Here is an 18,944-nt window from a genome sequence, read left to right on the forward strand (position 1 = left end):
TCGGCTGAATAAGTCTACCATTTTGGAAATTTGTCAAAGTAGGAAGCTGAGAACATAGTTACACAAGATGGAACTCGTTCCTTCCTGTCTTTAGGGTAAGTAGATGAATTTCTCACTTAAGTGTTGACTCCGAGTCTTAAACAATGGGGTCTCTCTCTTATTGACTCGAGAGGGTTTTGTTTATGGAACAACCATAAACAGGTTGTTAGGATCAATGGGACTTAAGGAGTTAGATGTAATTGCGGAGGTAAAACGGTAATTTTGACTTAATTGTAATTATGATCATGAAATATCGACTTACTGTTGAAGAAATATATCTACAATGCGAATAGTGCAGTTGTGGGTCTTTAATGAAAGAAATGTTTATTTATTTAATTAAAGAGTTTAACTAATTATATGTCCATTAGGTTCCATTGCTAGCTCACCAAGGGTAAAAACATAATCATTATTTTTGGATTAATTCGAATGGTTCAAATTAAATAAGAAAATTAATTATATAAGATATAATTAATATAATGTATATAGATATATTATAATAGAAAGTTAATTTTGAATGAGATTCAAAATTATACTTTATTATATGATTGAGATAAATATTTGAATAAAATTCAAATATTAATTATATGAATGAGATTCATATTAAAATTATACATTATAATTAATATTAATGAGATTCATATTAAAACCATAGGTTAGGTGAAAAAATATTATTTGAATATGATTTAAATTAAATTAAATATATGATATTTAATTATTAATTAATTAATATTATTATTTAATTATACATTAAATTAGATCTATGTATTATTTAACCAATAGAAAGTTAAAATAACGTAATGGTGGAAGAGAATTCTGAAGAGGATTCTAACTCTCCATCCATCCATCTCTCTCACTTAACATAATAGGAAGCTTTTTTCAGAGTGAGTTCATAGAACGTAATTGTTGATCTTGTGTTCTCTGCAAATTTTTTTTTTTTTTTAAATAAAATAAGGATCTCCCTCAACAAACTTTTACAGAAACGTTGTTCCGTAAATTTTGCCCTTCCAAAGGATCCTACAATGTAACGACTCGATTTTTCCAGATCTTTAATTGAGGTCATTACTACTATACATGAAACTATTAAACCAAAAATTGCCGACCATGTAAACTCAAAAATAAAGTTTTTTTAAATAAATAAAATTATAATAAATATATTAAGGATTTCTGGAAAAAAAAAATAATTTGGGATCCCTAAAAACGTTGTAGACAAAACAAATGAATAAAACATTTAAATTCAAAACTACAAACTCAAATGTTCTTTTTAAACATCCAAACGTCTTAAAAACATAACACTGAGCAAAAGTGACTCTTTAACCCTGTATGGCACCTTCAACACACCTCCTCATCAAGCACCTGATACATTCTTATCTTTACTTGAAAAATATTTTTAAGAAAAGGTTGAGTATTTAAGATAATAAGTAACATCACTATCGAGGCCAGGTTATGCAAACACATGCAACATGATTTGAATATTCTGAGCTGGTTGGACTTAATCTGAGGTGCTAAAGCTATACATGGACTGTCATCTGAGTAACAATTTAACTCGTTCTACGGTAGGTGAGATGTGCTCATATTAATTGGTGAACTCAAAGGAATACATAATTGGTGGACATGAAGGCGCACATAATTTGGTGGACCCGAAGGCGCATATAAACTAGATCTAAGGTGTACATAGCTATGGGTAGGAGGGTAAATGTTTCAAAATTGGTCTATCCTGAAACATGCAATAAAATGTCCCATAACATAAAATCATAACCTAACATTTTATAAATTTATGAATTCATAGCATAATTTCTCATAAACTCATTGCATACGTAATTAAATTCTTTTCAACAATGGAAATATATCTTTTCTAAAAATTGTTTGGCAAAAACTATAGATGATATTTCAAATCTATTTTGCCTGAGACAAAGGTAGTTTCATTAATAACGCCATTTACCTAGCAAACATGCCCAAATAATATTATCCAAGTATATCAATCTCCTTTTGGCTTTGAGATAAACTCGGATCAAACCCTGAATGATAAACCAGAGTTAACTTCAATACTTAAGCTTAAACCCAAAATATATACTCACCTTAAGATGTCGCCAAATAACTTACCCAAAATTAGGGCTTAAACCAAACCCACTTTATTACATTAAAATAGACTCGAACCTATGCATGTCTCAATTAAAGATTATAGAACCAATTTTCAGTAATAATAATCAAATTAAAAGGGTTTCAACGTGATACTCATACTTGGTCTCGAGGCGCTCATAGCAACATCCCCTACATATTGTTTACATGAATTAATATCAGGGTTAAGTCGTCAAATAGGATTATAATTTTTGTTCTCAATCTTGTTCTTCACTAAGGCAGACTTTCTGAGCCCAAATTATAAATTTCAAAATGATGAGTTACACTTACAAGAATTCATTAAGATAGGTAATGAAATTCTGACCAAAATAACGATAGCTAAATATTATATTGAAATAAGAGTTATTCTGGTGTAATATTTGGTTGAGAATGTCTCAATTCAATAAAAGAATAATTGATTGCCTTAAGGTTGCTTCTATTTTAAATCACTGAAGTATCATAGGAAAAGAAAAGATTCATATTAAAGCTATTTGATTGATTTTAATTTCTATGTTGAATTAGAATGGATAAAAGAATCTATATAGTTAAATAACATGTTTTATATATTTCAAAGTTATGTCAATTTTTTCTTAGAAGTTTTAGTTTTTAATTATCGATACAAGTCAAAAGGTTTGATAAATAAGTTACTTGGAAAAATATCATCAACACTTAAGGGCTAGAACATTTTGTTCTAAAAAAGGTTATTGTCAATTCATGAAGTGTTCATGAACTATAAATGAAGTGATAGCTTACTTTTTTCATCTAGATAACATATCATGTGTCTGAATTAGAAGATAAAGTCATGAAAAAAAACATATGGTACAGTAGAGTTATGGGAAGCTAAATAGCCTCAAAAGTTAAGTATTATCTGAGTCCAAGAAAAATTTATGTGATTAGAGCCAATAAAGAAAAACTTTCTAAATTAGTTTGGAATGTTACACGATGGCGATTTTCAGAAATACCTAAAAAAAAGGAAGAGATATAAAATTAAAGTAAATTTGATTTACTAAGTTCTTGGTGCAGATAAAGATTCACACCTTGATAGTTGAATAAGGATTCATCATCAGAATTTTTCTTTAATTACACTTAAATTGTGTTTCTTGGCAAATACTTAAATGAATAGAATAGCTTCTACTAATTGTTAACAGAAAGCTCATCTCAGTTAAAGTAGTCATTTATTTATGTTGAATATGGTGCTTTAATCACCATAAAAGAAATTCAATACTCCAGACTTTATTACTAAATAATTCATAGAGTATTAATATTTTTTAGTTGTAAGGCATGTTTTCAGTTTTAAAGTATGTTCAGCTTTAAATAAATACATTTTTTTGTGTGTTAAAAGTCAACACATTTGAACACTAAATTGAGAAATAGTAAGGATTAATGAATCCAGAAAGAAAGAAAAATTCTTTTCTCCTAAAAGGATACTTGTCTTTGACATTTAAATGACAATTACAAGTAATTCTCTAAAAGTTAGAGTTAAACTATTATTGCCTGTCAAAAATCTTATTTTTCATACAAGAGTGGCACTGAACCTTATTAGAGAAGGCTACTTGGCCAAAGAATCCATTGACCTTACGCATTATGACCTAAGTGGTCTAGTGACTGAAAGAATAAGTCTGACATCGTAAATAGTCATTAATATGATTGATGAGTATTTATGAGTAAAAGTATCTTAATCTAGTGCAACTTAAGTCTTATTTTCTTTGAAATGTTCAAAAGAAACTAGACTAAAGTTCAAGTCATTTAGGCAAGTCTATTGTGATATTATGATCAGATCATAATGATTATAGGAATTTTAATGTACTATGCTTAATTGATAGAGATGAGATCTCAACCTCAAGCATTAGATACAATTTGGATGAAATTGTGCTTCGATAGAAGAAATATGGTCTTGTTAAACTTAGTACATATTAAGTACTTTGTTCGACATAATCATAATCTTTTTAAATTTATAATGATACCTGACTTCACTAAGGATATGCAATGGAGATTGCAATTTTGAACATTGTTTCCTCTTGAGAAGCAATTTTGGATTATGAAAGTGTCGTAAAATTAGTTTACAATATTACAGTATTTGGGTAAGTGTGATACTTGTGTCAAAACTAACCCTTAACAAATGCACTTGGCGAAATAGATGTTCGAAAATACACCTAAATGTAGGTAGTCCTTGAGGAGTTAAAAAATGGTCTTTTGTGTAGTCAAAAAATAAGATAATGTATTTCTGTGAGAAATACTAGTTTTGTTAGAAATGTCAAAATAAAAGGTTGGGACCTATAAAAATGTTAAGTTATATTGATTAACTAGTTCCAAGTAAAACCACTTAATAGTTAACAAATATTGTTAACCATTTATTTTCATTTGAAAGTCAACTTCTAATAACCAGATAAGTCTTCATCGTAGTGAGAGAGTTGTGAGAAAACTCAAGCATTACAAAGGCTTACTTGAAGTTTACATTGTCATATTAGATGACAAGATGAAAACTTACAAACCTCAAAAGTAGTGGGAGAGTTATGAGATGACTCAACCTTTACTATGACTTATTGGAAATCAAAGTTGTCATAATTGATGACAAGAATTGAAGGATGTTGACAAAAGAAATTATGTCAAAGTTATAAAACTTGAGATAAAGTATTTATACTTAACCTAAGTCTATTTTGTAGATTTTCTTGATGGGGTAAAACTTAGAGGATATGAATAGATCTACAAAAAGGAGACTTGAAAGTGTAGAACTTGGAGATAAAGATCTCTAAAATAAGACTCTTGGCGTAAGGTGAAAACCAATACTAGAACTGGTAGGTGAAAATAGATTGTGAGTCAATTCTCTCAATAGTTACTATAATAGAGTCTTTATATATTATTTGATCCATTGTTGCTTATGAGATATGTAAAAATGAATTAAATATTTTATGAAATGAAGTTCAATGCATCTACACAAATTCAAGCAAATTTTTAAAGATTGAATTCCGCAAGGTTTGCAAAATTGTGATGTTCATTTGAGAAGTGAATTTCACAATTAGGATATTTGAGAATTAGAATTTGATACAGTATCATAACCTATGACTTTGAATGATGACAATGAAAAGAAAATGAGAAGTAGATATTTATCTGTTTTATATTAATATTTACTCATTATGGAGTAAAGATTACTATGAAATTTTTGACTATTTAACCAATTTCAAATAGTTGATTTGAAATGATTTTGTATATTAAATGTCCATATAGACATGTTGAGGACATGATGTTAAATTTTTCTTATGAATCTTACATTTAAAAAGTTATTGTTGAATGCTCGATGCAATAGCTTCAGATGGAATGATAGTGTATTATTCTAAAGTGAAGTTGATATGTCTAAAGAAAAAGTTTCTTGAGACACTTCAATTGTTGAGGGGATGTGATTCCTACATGAGAATTAATTAATATTTAATATACAGTTTGTTAGTTATATCAATTAAATCAATAGTATGACCATTGAGTTTGAAATTAGAACTTATAAGATGTTGGTGTATAAGGTTTAAAATTTGATCTTTTACGAGATACACAATCTCATATAGGGTTTAGAGAAATCCATCTTTTATCCTAAGTGGTGTATATTAGATTACAAGGCAATATTTTTACTTGTGAAGCAATAAATTGCATAATCATGGTATATCTTGAAATATTTGAAAATTGTTTCATATATGAATTAGCCTACTCACTTTATGAGATAATGTGGTGTAAGGACCAAGTATGAGGACATTTATAAATACCAAGTTGTAGGAATAAAAACAGAGTGAGAGAAACATCATGGTAGTGGCCAAATGGTATTTGTTGACATAACAGTTTGAATTACATAAAAGGATTCTCTCAACTAAAGTGTGAGAAGATCTCCTAGAATGTTTAGGACTACAAGACATGTCTTAGTGTGCTAGGGCAAGTAGAGATTGGGATATATGCCCTAAAGCCTCATAGTTAATAAGTTATTTAGAATAATGGTTAATTATTTTATATATACAATTAGCCATTAAAGAAAGATCCAAGGATATTTTGTGAAACTTGAACAGTATATGGTAAACGTACAAGTAGATTATGTTTAAGTAATAACTTAAATGGTCTGTAGTATATGGATAAGGTTCGGTGTCTTATCCTAGTGACACTACGGATACAACCCACTTTATAATTATTACAAGAGTTGTAAAGTGTTATAAACAATTTGATACTAATCGTTCATGTGGAGACATGCGAGTGGAGGTATCCTATACAAAGAATTTGTATAAGACTAAACAGTGAAATGATTAATCTCTCTTTATAACACCATTGATTGAAGAGATTAACATTTCATAGGATGATCATAAGTAACTCGACCTCAATCTTGAATGAGTTATGAATTCTTGTCTATGAGGGAAGTCCTTTGATTTGTATGGGTGAGAGTAACCTAACTCATCAACTTAATAAGTCTACCATTTTGGGGATTTGTCCAAGTAGAGGACTAGAAACATAGCTACACAAGATAAAATTCACCTCTTCCCGTCTTTAGGGTAAGTAGATGAATTGCTCCCTTAAGTGCTGACTCCCGATCTTGAATAATGGGACCCCTCCCTCTCATTGGCCCAAGAGGGTTTTGTTTATGGTAGGACCATAAACAAGTTGTTCGTTAGAGTATTAGTGGGACTTAAGGAGTTAGATGTAATTATAGGGGTAAAACAGTTATTTTGACCCAATTGTAATTACGAGTGATTTGTGAAGGATCAACTTATTGTTGATTGGTTATATTCGTGTACACAGAAATATATCTGTAGTGCGAACAGTGTAGTTGTAGGTCTTTATTGGAGTGATCTATAGTTAATGAATGTTGGTTAATTTAATTAAAGAGTTTAATTAATTAATCTTTTATCATTGGAGTTTTTAATTTGTAAATCCAGGTCCCTTTGCTAGCTCACTAAGGGTAAAAATAGAATCATTTTTTTTAATTAATTTGAATTTTTCAAATTAAATAAGGGAATTAATTGTATAAGATACAATTATTATAATGTATATAGATATATTATAATATAAAGTTAATTTTGAATGAGATTCAAAATTGTACTTTATTAAATGAGAGAGATAAATATTTGAATAAAATTCAAATATTAATTATATGAATGAGATTCATACATAATTAATATGAATGGGATTCATATTAAAACTATAGGTTATATTTAATATGAATGAGATTCATATTAAAAGCATAGGTTATGTGAGAAGATATTATTTGAATATGATTCAAATTAAATTAAATATATGGTATTTAGTTATTAATTAGTTAATTGTTAATTAATTAATATTATTATTTAATTATATATTAAATTAGATTTAATATATTATTTTTAAAAATAATAGAAAATTCGAATAACTCCAGGTGATGGTGGAAGGGAGTTGTAACTTCTTATCCATCTATCTCTCTCAATTAACATAACTGGAAGTTTTTTTTCTTTCCTTTTGCAGAGTGAGATCATAGAACATAATTATTGATCTTGTGTTCTCTACAAAATTCTCTCTAGAAAAAACCAAGGTCACTCTCAACACACTTTTACAAAAATGTTATGTAAATTTTTCTGCTTCCAAAGGATCCCACAATCCTGATTCTTCTGGAGCATAGTGTGGTTTCGAAGTGGTGGTGCCCTGTTTGTGTTGTTTGTGAGATTGTGGAGATGAATTCTTGAAGAAAGTCTTCGAGGAGTTCGTGCAGAGGAAGGCATTGAAGATAGTCTTCAAGAGTATACTTCTTTCCTTGTAAATAGAGATGTCCAATTTTCTCAAATCCCCGATTAGGTAGGGAATGGGGAGGGAGTGGGGGAAAAAAACTCTTCGTGAGTTAAACGGGGACGGGGACTGGACGAAGAATGCATTTAAATTTCAAATTTGATTATTTATTGGGAAAGATAATGAATATGTTCAAATTGAATATTTAAATTTAGATTATATATGTGAATAATCTGATTTATATTTATTTTTTTTCTACTAAAAAACTTAATTAGCTTTTTTAGATCAAAATTTGAATAATTTATCTTTAAATACTAATTGTCATGTAAAGTTAACCATAATAAACAATTTAGTGATAGAATTAATTATTTAATAAAGTTTGCTTATATTAGTTATTAAATTAATTGGCTTTTTACAAAAAAAAAAAAAGAAAAAGCTAATGGGGAAGAGTATGGGGAATGGCATCCCTGATCCCATCCCGCCCCGTGGACATCTCTACTTGTAAAGAATGCTATAAATTTTTGTTTATCTTGCTCTGTTTTTTCTTTGTTTTACAAAGAATTTAAATGAATTTCGATGGCACACACATTCACTTGCTTTTGTTGAGGAATTTAATTCATTCAGTAATAACCATGAAAAAGTAAAGAGAATAAAGAGAAAAAGAAAAACTACTCAAGCAATTTCCATTATTGATTTGTACCTCGGGGTCTTGAACGGTCTCTAAACAAACCTTTAAATTTCTCCCTCTAATTTTAGGCTAAAATAATGTATAAGGCTCTAAAATTTCATGGTGTGTAGAATTAATTCGACAGGCCATATCCCTAAAATGTATATAGAAGAAAACTTTCCAAAATTGGATTTACTTTCCTAAGATGTAGTGGAGCGCTGCAGCACTACGCATACTTCACAACTTATGCTTCTGGAAATGGCGTCGTGTTGCAGTGCCAAGGAGCATCCCGACATTGCTCTGTTTTAGATTGCCTTGCTCTTTTTCTCCAATTTTCTTCCCCTCCTTTCCATATTTGGCTCAAATTTCATCTCCCATTTTTAGCTCATTTTGACATTGAATCTTGATCTTGAACATAACCCTAGAAATTATTAACAAACGACATCAAATCTAATAAAATCATATAAAACTATACTAAATCCAAGGCAAATAGCGCACAATTTTAGTTGCATTTCAGTAAGTAGACTCCTAACGATGAATTACAGCCATTATTATGCATGTTATGTATGTGAATCTTGACCGAGAGTCAATTTGATGATATGTTATGTTGTTGTTTTGGATGATTATTTTGGATGTGCCATGTGCAGTGTTGGGTTGTGTGACGAGTCTTTGTGACGCAAATGCACATGACATGAACCCAAAGCTATAGATTATGTACATCAATCTGTGTGATATGTTTTCGTGACTTTTGACATATTTATCGAGCTACAGTGACTTACATGTATTCATCTGTGTGATATATCTATGTGACCTTGTATCGTAACTCATGGACTATTTTGTTGTTTAAGTATCGTGTATTGATGGTCTATGTGACATGAGTGTTTAACACTTAAGTTTGTGCTTTGCTTCTTATGTGAGCAACAAACATGTTTAAACGTCTTTGTGACCCCAACATATATGGTAGACCTCGTTGAGGGTCACTTATTGAGTAATTCTATAACACTCAGTCTTTCCATTTTTATTTTCCTCATATAAGAGCGAAGGAGTGGGTGGTAGTTGACAAGACACTGTTGTGTGAGCTGGGAACTAGTTTAGTTAAGCTTTGTCGTTGTGATTTATGTCGAGTTGTTTAAGTTTTAGTTTCTTTTTAAAATATTATTTGCAAATATGAGGGCTAGCCTTGTAACATGTCAAATGTCTGGTTTTAAACTCTTACTCTTGGTTTAAACTTTTGATTCAATAAAGCGAATTGTAAATTTGCTTGGTTTAAACTTTAATTCAAGTCAATTTTTATGTTTTTCCAATCCTGCATATATGGTAAATGCCCTAGTTCACTTTAAGAAAAGTCCTCGTCACATACATTTTAAAAACTAAATGATAAAGAGGACGGAAAAGGTAATTTGGTTTGTAAAATAATAGTTTATTAGGTTATTCATGAAAAAAAAAAATAAGAAAGTTTAGATAATTATATAATTAGACCTATTTATTTAAAAAGCCTATTATGGAAAAGAAATGAATTGGGCCTTAGATTTTGGGCTCCAATATTTCTTAACATGTTCTTGATATCAAATATAAATGAAACTTAATAAAACATTTTAGATCTTTTTGTCAATTATTTAAAGAAGAATATACAAAGTATATAAACAAGAAAAAAAAAATCTAGTTACATTATCTTTTTTATATACATATAGAAAAAGAAAACATACTTTATATTGAACAAACTAATACCAAAATGTACTAAAATGGCAATATAAAGAATGCCAACATACAATTTTAGTTTATATATATCAACTTTCATTTCATTTTAATATAAATACTTTTAACCAACTCGCATCTATATACATTAAAGTCCAAAATTAAAATTAGACAATTAAAAGTACATAGATGGATTGAAGTGTAAAATCAAAAGAGATATGAACCAAACAAGTATTTTAACCTACAATTATTTTTTTTAGAAATATAGCATTTTAACTTATAATGAATATCCATATCTAAAGCAATATCATTGTATATGCATTCAAAATTATCTTTATACGAATTTATCCTTTTTAAGTTTCGTAGTGTTCTCATATAGTGAAGTTAAGCTTCGAACCTACCATTGATTGAAGATCAACCTCCATGGTGAATATTGTCCTAACCTCGAATATTTTACTTATGTTACTGTTTTTCCTTAAAAGTAACAAAAAAAAAATGTGAATTTACCAACGAGTGGACCATATAAATTTCAACTCAAATGATAGATTTTTTTTAATACAAATTAGGAGTAAGGAGCTTTGAACCGAACCGTCCTTAGAATTAATTGATTTCCTAATTGATATGTGTGTTTTTTTCCATAAAGAAACCTAATTAATATGTTTTTCTATCCAACACCCTCTCTACTTTATGAATTTATTTTTTGTATCAAATTTCCTAAGACGGTTTTTGTGCAACCCAATAACATTCTTGTATCAATACTTTTTTGAAGGGTTATTGATAAAATTAAATGCATAATTAATTAGTGAAATAAAAGTAAGAGTGTATTTATTATTTATTGCAACCCAAACGGTCTTGTACGGAGTAATGTAACGTAGCGTATTAAGTAATAAAGCCCACAAAAACAAAAATAAAACGTTACAAAATATCTCCATCTTGCATTCAAGTTATAAAGCATTAATTAATTTTTATTGTCCAAACATCCCCTTCTTTCAACTTCCTATTATATAATTTCCAAGAAAAAAAATATATATATTATATAGTTTCGATTAAAAAAAAAACATGCAATTAAAGAAACCAACCATGTATTGTCATTTTCTGTCGCAGAAATTGCTTTGAAAATACTTTGAACTTTATTGTATCCAATTCTCAACTTTTATGTATTTATGACAAATGTTGTCTCCTGAGATTTAATCTCCCAAAATCTTTAAGTCTCACATTTAAGAAAAGAAGCAATTTATTTTCCAAAACTTAAATGATATACTTTTAGATTCTACTTTCATTATTCTCTTTTTATATGATAATAAAGAGAAAAGAAGTTAATGGATGCACCGAGACATCTATCTTCTTACCATCTTCATCAAATAGATCCCATTTGATATAACCGTTTAATTTTTAAAAAGTTGTGCCGGTCTCTTCTCAATTTCTTTTCCATGATTCTCTTCTTCCCAAGTAAACATTTAAATTATTAGTCATACTAAAAAAAAAGTTTTTAAAATTTGACTTTCTTATGAAAAGTTTGCAATTTTTCAGTTTCATCAAATAGAATATTAGATTAAGATACTAAGAGTAAAACAAGAAAATCCCAAACTAAAACTCAATTAAGAACTCGTTAGATTGAGTTGAGGAAAAAAAAATTCAAAAAGCTCATTTTTTTTTAAACACTTTTGACAAAAGTTGTTGAAAATACTCTTTGAAAGTTATTTTAAGTGGTTGTTAAACACTTCAATTTTTTCAGAAATGATTTATTTTCTAAATAAAACACTTGAAAAATACATTTCCAACCCACCCTAATTCATCTTGATACAAAAATTAAATTTATTATAAAATCTCTATCACTTTCACGTACTAAACAAGACCTTCTTTATGATACATTAAACATATCAAAGTATTTTCTTTGTATTAAAATGTAAAAATTGTAGCAACTTTTATCTTAATCATTAACACACTTTATGTCATTAGAGTTAAGCTCACTTTAACAATTGCAACAAGTTATTAAGTATAACGTAAAATATAATATTATAATTTCATAATAAAAACTGAGAATTCAATTTTAGATTCCTAGCTTACTAGTACTAGTACTGAATAGTTGATTGACAAAATAATAAGAAAAAAATCTAGACTACACTCATTTATTGTGCAACTCAACAGCACCCATTGAAAGACAATCATGTATCAATTTTATTTTATTTTATTCTTCTTATATAAACACAAAGAAAGCATGAGATTATGAGATTAAGTGTAGGCTAATTGTTCAGAGATAAAAGCAAAGTCTATTTGATCATAAGAGGTTAAAAAAAAAAAGAATTAGACATATGTCATAGAAAATCCATAATAGTCATCCACAAAATAACAGCCAAAAAAACAAAAAGAAAGTGAATGATATAATAAGTAGGTAATAAACGATAATATGCAAATAAAATACAAAGGTTTTTCTGATGATCATAGTCCCTTCCCTTCTTCTTCATCATTTGTTGTTTCAGCTTTTACTCTGTTCAAGGAAGTCAATGCCCGAACCCTTATGTCTTGTTCTTGTTTTTTTGTTTTGCTTTTTTTGTTTTTTGGTTTCAGGGTGCGCTCTTGACTTTCTCCTCAAAGACAGACTTTGTATCAGCCAAAAATTTCCCTCATTTTCATATCACTACTTCTAATATAAACCCTAAAACTAAACCCCACAAAAAAAAATTCCTGTTTTTTTCCTTTTGGGTTATGCAGTCTCACATGATAATGACGCTTTTATCCTCTCAACCGTACAAGCTATCAGATTGTTTACCGTTGCGACTGACCCAAGTGACAGTTTTGCCGTTGGCACCGAATCCACCAGTATTTGAAATGCAACCGTCAACAACGAACCACCCGAAACGCCCTCTCCGCCGCCGCCGTCCGGGAGAATGGCAAACCCTGAGGGGAGAAGTGCCACGTAGTCTGGATCTCCGCCGTTCAGGACGAGGTTCATTGATACTATGTCAACTGGAGCGTAGATCACGAATGAGGCTGTTGGGTCCGTGCAGCTTTCTTGCAGGATTAGCATGTTGCTTTGGCTTGAATTTGCGCTCTACAAAATTTTACAGTTTTTTTTTATTCTTTCATATATTCAACAGTGAAAAGCTGTTAGCTTTTATGGAATATATTTGGTAGAATAACTTACGTTTACTCGGAGGAGAGAAACACAGTTGCCAGTGTCGCGGCCGTTAGCGATGTGGGCCATTTCTTGAACTACTCCGCCGTTGGAAAGAATGTCCCACTGTAAACATCAAAAGCAACAAGATGTTGAGCCGATATATATCATTAGCATATCTCGTGTGTATTGGTGCTTCTTTCGATGGATAAGTTATGGTAAATTTGGTTACCTCACTGCGAGAGTTTTCATCTCGAAGGAAATCAAAGATTCTCTTTGGTGGAACAGGGAGCCAAAAGGAAGTTGCGGCACTGAGGACAATACCATGAGGTCTTCCTGGGTCGTCGATGCTCTTTCGAGTCATGACTCGAACGTCGTCCGCACCCGTACCCGACAGAGTAGTCCATGTGTGAGTTGTGGAGGCACTCACTCCAGCACAAAAGCTTATCACCATTCTCTCAGCTAGCTTCAACATGCTCTTTCTCCCTTCTTGATTTGTTATCACTAAATTCGATTTGAAATATCCACCATCACAATCTCAGGAAATTAGCAAAATGGAGATGATTTTGGCATAAATTCCATCATTATGCAATCTCAACAACTTTACGTTAAATGGCCATCCTAATGACAAAAATAAGACTTCTAATTTGATCCAAGTTTCAAATTATTATTTTTAATCTTAAAAATTTTAGTTTGATCTACATAATTTAGACCAACAATACAAATCATAATCAGGTTACTAATGTTACATTTCCTAATCATATCGTGTGCGTGAGACATACCTACTTACATGTCAATGAACTAATAAGTAAACCGAAATTAGGGTAAAGGAAGGAAAATATAATTACCTCCAACATCACCAGTTGGGATATTAGTGGCCATGGCACTAGCAAGTCGTTCACATTGGCGATCTAAAGTTGTAACCCAACGTTTGGCCCCAAATGCTTGGCCAGAGCTCACTAATTGCTTGTAAAGATTATGAACTCCTCTATCATCCACCTCTACATGTTCAACCCATGTAACCTGCACAACATCAATTCATTATTATTTAACTAAATTCCTCTTCCTTACTACTACATTCTCCTCAATTCGAAGTTCAACACAGAAAAAAGTCACCTTTGAATAACCATTTGGCATTTCTTGGATCAAACAGCCCGAAGGTCTTCGTCTACATCGAACTCCAGGGGTAGGACGTAGATCATCCAACGAAACATCCACCACCGCCCATGTCCCGTCCCCATGCTGCTTACAATATCTAACAAAATAGCTTTCACGGGTCGGAACTAGTGGCGATGGAACTTGAAACTCCGACGTCATCTATACAGATGTTAGGTTTTTAGATTTAGTATTAATTTAACATAATATCATAGCAGAATAGACGTTTAATTAGAACAACACAATACCACTTGCAAAGCTCCATTATAATTTCCAGCAACTCCGGTTGATAATACTTCGAGTGTCATAGCTCTAGACACAATCCCAGAAAATAAAGTCGACCATTGGTTCTATATAATCATACAAAGTATACATTTAAAATTAGTTATACAAAAATCAAGTCACTAATAATAAATATATTAGTAATTATAATGGCACTAAGAATTAAGTATGTAGCAACATTTTTTAAGAATCGCAAATTGAGCAAAAATCTATCCATGATAAGTTTCTTATTATATCATTGATAGACTAATCTAAATTTTGTGGTATCTATAAATTCTTTTCATTGTGTTATGACTATTATTATTTAGGCCTCACTGCTATGTTTACAATGGCCCTTATTAAACCTAAAACCAAAAAGAAATCAATTAAGAAAAAGAAAAAAAAAAATTACCACGTCCATGAGAATCTCAACAAGGTTAATGTGGTTCATGATGACAACAGCAGATTCACGAGAGGCTTCACATTTAAACCCAGAAGGCTTAGGACCAATGCCTCTAGGAAACGTTCTCAAATACTCATCTTCATTGAGCACATGGGTGGAGCCATCCAGGGTAGTCATCCATAATGGCTCCCCCATTTGAGCCATTCTAGTTAGCTCTTCCATGGCTGCAACCGCTAGCTCGATGATCATCGGCTTATCGGCCTCGGTTGGGGCACTGATGGATCGGATTAAGTCACTGGCCGAGCCGTAGATGTCTCCTCCTCCAAGGCCTGGTTGTGGTCCGAAGTTGCCCATTCCTAGCTCTAATGGGCGAGATGGAGGTGGAGAAAGTAGAGGGTAGTTCACAACTGGCTTCCCTACGTATTTTGCAGCTATTGCTGAAATGCGATCGATCTAGCATGAGACCAAAATAAATGGAATTGATTATAAATATGTGAAATTAGAAAAATTACATCGATCAATCATTTTCCCTAACATGAGGTTAATTAATGAAATTAAAAATTTGGCAACATTATACTTGAACCAACCCAATGCAACTATCAAATTAAGTTTATAACCATTACTTTAGGTTCTTCAAAAAAGAAAAATATTACTTTAGGTTATAGAGAATGTAAACCCTCTCAAACGCACGTCTAGATGTGCATAGGCACGCAAAGGAAGGTGCATGTCTTATGTGAACCTAAGGCTCAAAGTTCTGTTTTCATTATTTTAAAATAACAACGATTATTAAGGTTTTTCTTCTTTATTAATTATTATTGAACGTAAATGCAAAATCCCTTATACGATTATTTTTCTTTTACATGTTCCTACGTCAACCATGCTTTCTCTTTTTATATAGTACTTTTATATATAGTGTCTCAAAAAAATTTCACACTTTTTTACACGTTGCACTTAAGTTTTAAAAGGCGGTTGTGCTTTATTGTGCCTTGAGCTTTTAAAAAAAAACACAAACACAGGATGTAAGAGTGCTTTCATATCTGGACGGTAAAAATTACCTCTTCACGAAGACGAGCATTTTCGAGTCTAAGATGATGTTCATCAAAAGACATTTCACCAATGGCAGTAGGACCACCGCAGTTAGGGCATGAGGCATTGCTTAGGGCTTCTCTGTATCTCATGTTATCAGCTCTAAGCTTCTCGTTTTCTGTTCGAAGTTGAGTATTCTCATGCCGCTCGTGTTGATTCTGCGTTAAAAATTCCAATTTAATTAAGGAAGGAGAAAAACAAGGAATAAAATATATACATTTTTTTTAAAAGAATATATACAAAATTTCCAAAAAAAAAAAAAAAATAGATATATGTTTTTTTTTTACCTTCATTTGAGTGCGTTTATTTTGGAACCAAAATTTGACTTGTAACGGCTCTAACCCTAATTCCCTGCTTAATTCTTTCCTTTGTTTGTCATCAGGGTGAGGACACTCCTTAAAGAACCTAAAACCCCAAAATACAAAACAAAAATAACCACAAAAAATTAAATTAAAAAATTTATAAAAAAAAATCAAACTCGAACATAGCTTAGTAGTAATTAGCTAGGGTGCATTCTTACGCTTCCATTTCTTGGATCTGATGTTGAGTATGACGATGGTATCGCTTCTTTTTAGGACGAGGATCTTGGTCGTCACCGGAGACGAGGTCATGGTTGTTGTCACTGCCTGATTTTGTGGCGCTATCGAAGTCGTCGTCTCGGATTCGAGCAAGATCGCTTTCGGAAGTGTTTTGAGGGATGTCTAAGGGGAGGAGATGAGTGTCCATCATGCTTGGCTGGAACATTTTTCTACAGATCTTTAAGATTCCGAAGTAGAGGAGAGAGGCAGAAGAGCTTATGGTTTTTCAATCTAACAACACCAATGCAAACTTTAATTTCCACTCCATTATAAAACTAATCCCCCCCCCCCCCCCCCCCTTTTTTTAAAAAAAAAAAAAAAAACCCTTTTTTTTTTTTTTTTTTTTTTTACCAAAACCCCATTTTTAAAAAAAATTATCACTCTCTCAAGCAAAAAAAAAGGTTTTTTTTTGCTATTTAACGCGTTTTTGGAATATGGATGAGGATTGGGGTTGAAATGACATATTAGCCTAACATAGAAAGGGAGATTATGTAAATAAATCAAGCATTTTTATACTAACAAAATGGACTAATTATTATTAAAATGAAAAAGAGGGGAAGGGGGTTGACGATTTGAAACTCATTTCTGTAAAAAGGGTTTTTGTTTTTCCCTTTCCCCAATTAAGATTTTCACAGTTACCAAAAAACAAAAATTTTCTTTTAGAAAGTCAAATACAAAATAATATATTTTTTTAACAAGAAAAAAGGGCATGAAAATGCTTGAGATTTAGAACAGAAGAAAGATCACAAACCTGAGAAAAAGGAGAGGCAAATCCAGCAACATTATTATTCCCATTTCTTCCGACCATCGACGCCATGTTTCTGGCCGGTGTCATAACTCCGGCAGGCATATTTTGAACACCAAGTTTCCTTCGTTTTTTTTTTTTTTTTTTTTTTGCTGATTGTAATATAAATAAATTGAAACCAAGAATCCGACAGAAGAAAAAGCAGATGAGATTTACATAAACGTCCACGAAGATCTCGGACAATATCCTAAAATGCTCTCTCTTCCCTCAAACCAAAGTCCTCAATTTCTCTCTCCTATCTGCACATTAAAAAAAATAATAATAAGTTAATTTATTGAAAATCAAAAAACAAGGCGTAGAGATAATAGTGAAGCTAAAATTTACAACAAAAATGGAAAAGAGAAAAAAAAAAAAAAGGGTACTAACTTTGATCAAAATTGAAGTAGGGTTTTCTTTTAGGGGGGGGATGGAGAAAGAAAAAGCTTACCAAGTGTTAAAGTGGCTTCAGATCTGATCTAGGTTTGCTTTGTTCTGTTGTTTTAAAGCCTTTGGATGGATGAATATGACTCAAAGTTGTGGTTAGTGGAAAAAGAAGGGTTAAGAAGGTCTAGGGTTTATGAAGGAGATTTTAAAAGAGAAATGAAAAAACAGAAGAAGAAGAAGAAGAAGAAGAAGAAGAAGAGAAGAAGATGAATTGATATTGAGAAGAGGAAGAGGAAGAAGAAGAAGGGGAAGAGGAAGGGGAAAAGGGGAGTAATTGCAGAGCGTATTGAGAGGGTGCAATTGCATTAAATGGAGAAGGGAAGAGGTGTAATTGCAGAGAGAGAATTTTGGAGATTAATTTTTTGAGTCCTTAAGGGGAGAGAGTGTGTGTGTGTAAATTGTAATGCAAACCAATGACGGCTCTACCAAACCCTTTTCCTTTTCTTCTCTATCCTTTTTACTATATTTCGTTTACTCGTGTATTATTTGAATCTTTGACCTTTTATTTGAGAGATTATTAAGTCTTAATCAATTAAATTAGATTTTTTAAACAAAATATCAAAAATATGATAAGAAGTGCGAATCGAGACATCTCATCTAAGTTGACACCCCCTTACTCATATGCCTATTCAAATTAGCAGTTTTATTTTATTTTTTAAAACATTACTAGTGATTTCAATCTAAATATAGTCATTACATAAAAGGCATTTTCTTTTGCAAGTTATTTATTTAGTATTTCTAAGATTAAAATTTTCAATTAAAAGGAGAAACCTTAGGAGTATTTTAATTAATTCAACCATTGATGGAGGTGGAAAGTTTGATCCCACTCCACCAATTGTTGAAATAATTAAAATATTCTTAAGGTTTCCCATTTTTTTACA

The 18,944-nt window shown here is 31.1% G+C and overlaps 1 protein-coding gene across 2 annotated transcripts; it reads right to left on the bottom strand.

Annotated features, from left to right (window-relative positions):
- Nucleotides 1-12,550: 12,550 nt before the first annotated feature.
- Nucleotides 12,551-18,431, bottom strand: LOC120089294 (homeobox-leucine zipper protein HDG2-like). Of its 2 annotated transcripts, none has more exons than XM_039046721.1 (12): nt 18,068-18,431; nt 17,587-17,879; nt 16,778-16,992; nt 16,545-16,662; nt 16,227-16,415; nt 15,181-15,624; nt 14,756-14,857; nt 14,469-14,669; nt 14,201-14,375; nt 13,585-13,856; nt 13,383-13,478; nt 12,551-13,289 (listed from the first exon to the last, which is right to left on the bottom strand). In XM_039046721.1, exons 2-12 carry the CDS (start codon nt 17,683-17,685, stop codon nt 12,942-12,944), a joined length of 2,259 nt encoding a protein of 752 aa, XP_038902649.1. In that variant the 5' UTR covers nt 17,686-17,879; nt 18,068-18,431; the 3' UTR covers nt 12,551-12,941. The 2 variants fall into 2 exon arrangements, with proteins under 2 accessions (XP_038902649.1, XP_038902650.1); XM_039046722.1 differs by having other exon boundaries at nt 16,778-17,066; nt 18,068-18,430.
- Between the last annotated feature and the right edge of the window lie 513 nt (nt 18,432-18,944).

The sequence above is a fragment of the Benincasa hispida genome, chromosome 10 (genome assembly GCF_009727055.1).
Source record: "Benincasa hispida cultivar B227 chromosome 10, ASM972705v1, whole genome shotgun sequence".
Classification (NCBI taxonomy): Eukaryota; Viridiplantae; Streptophyta; class Magnoliopsida; order Cucurbitales; family Cucurbitaceae; genus Benincasa; species Benincasa hispida.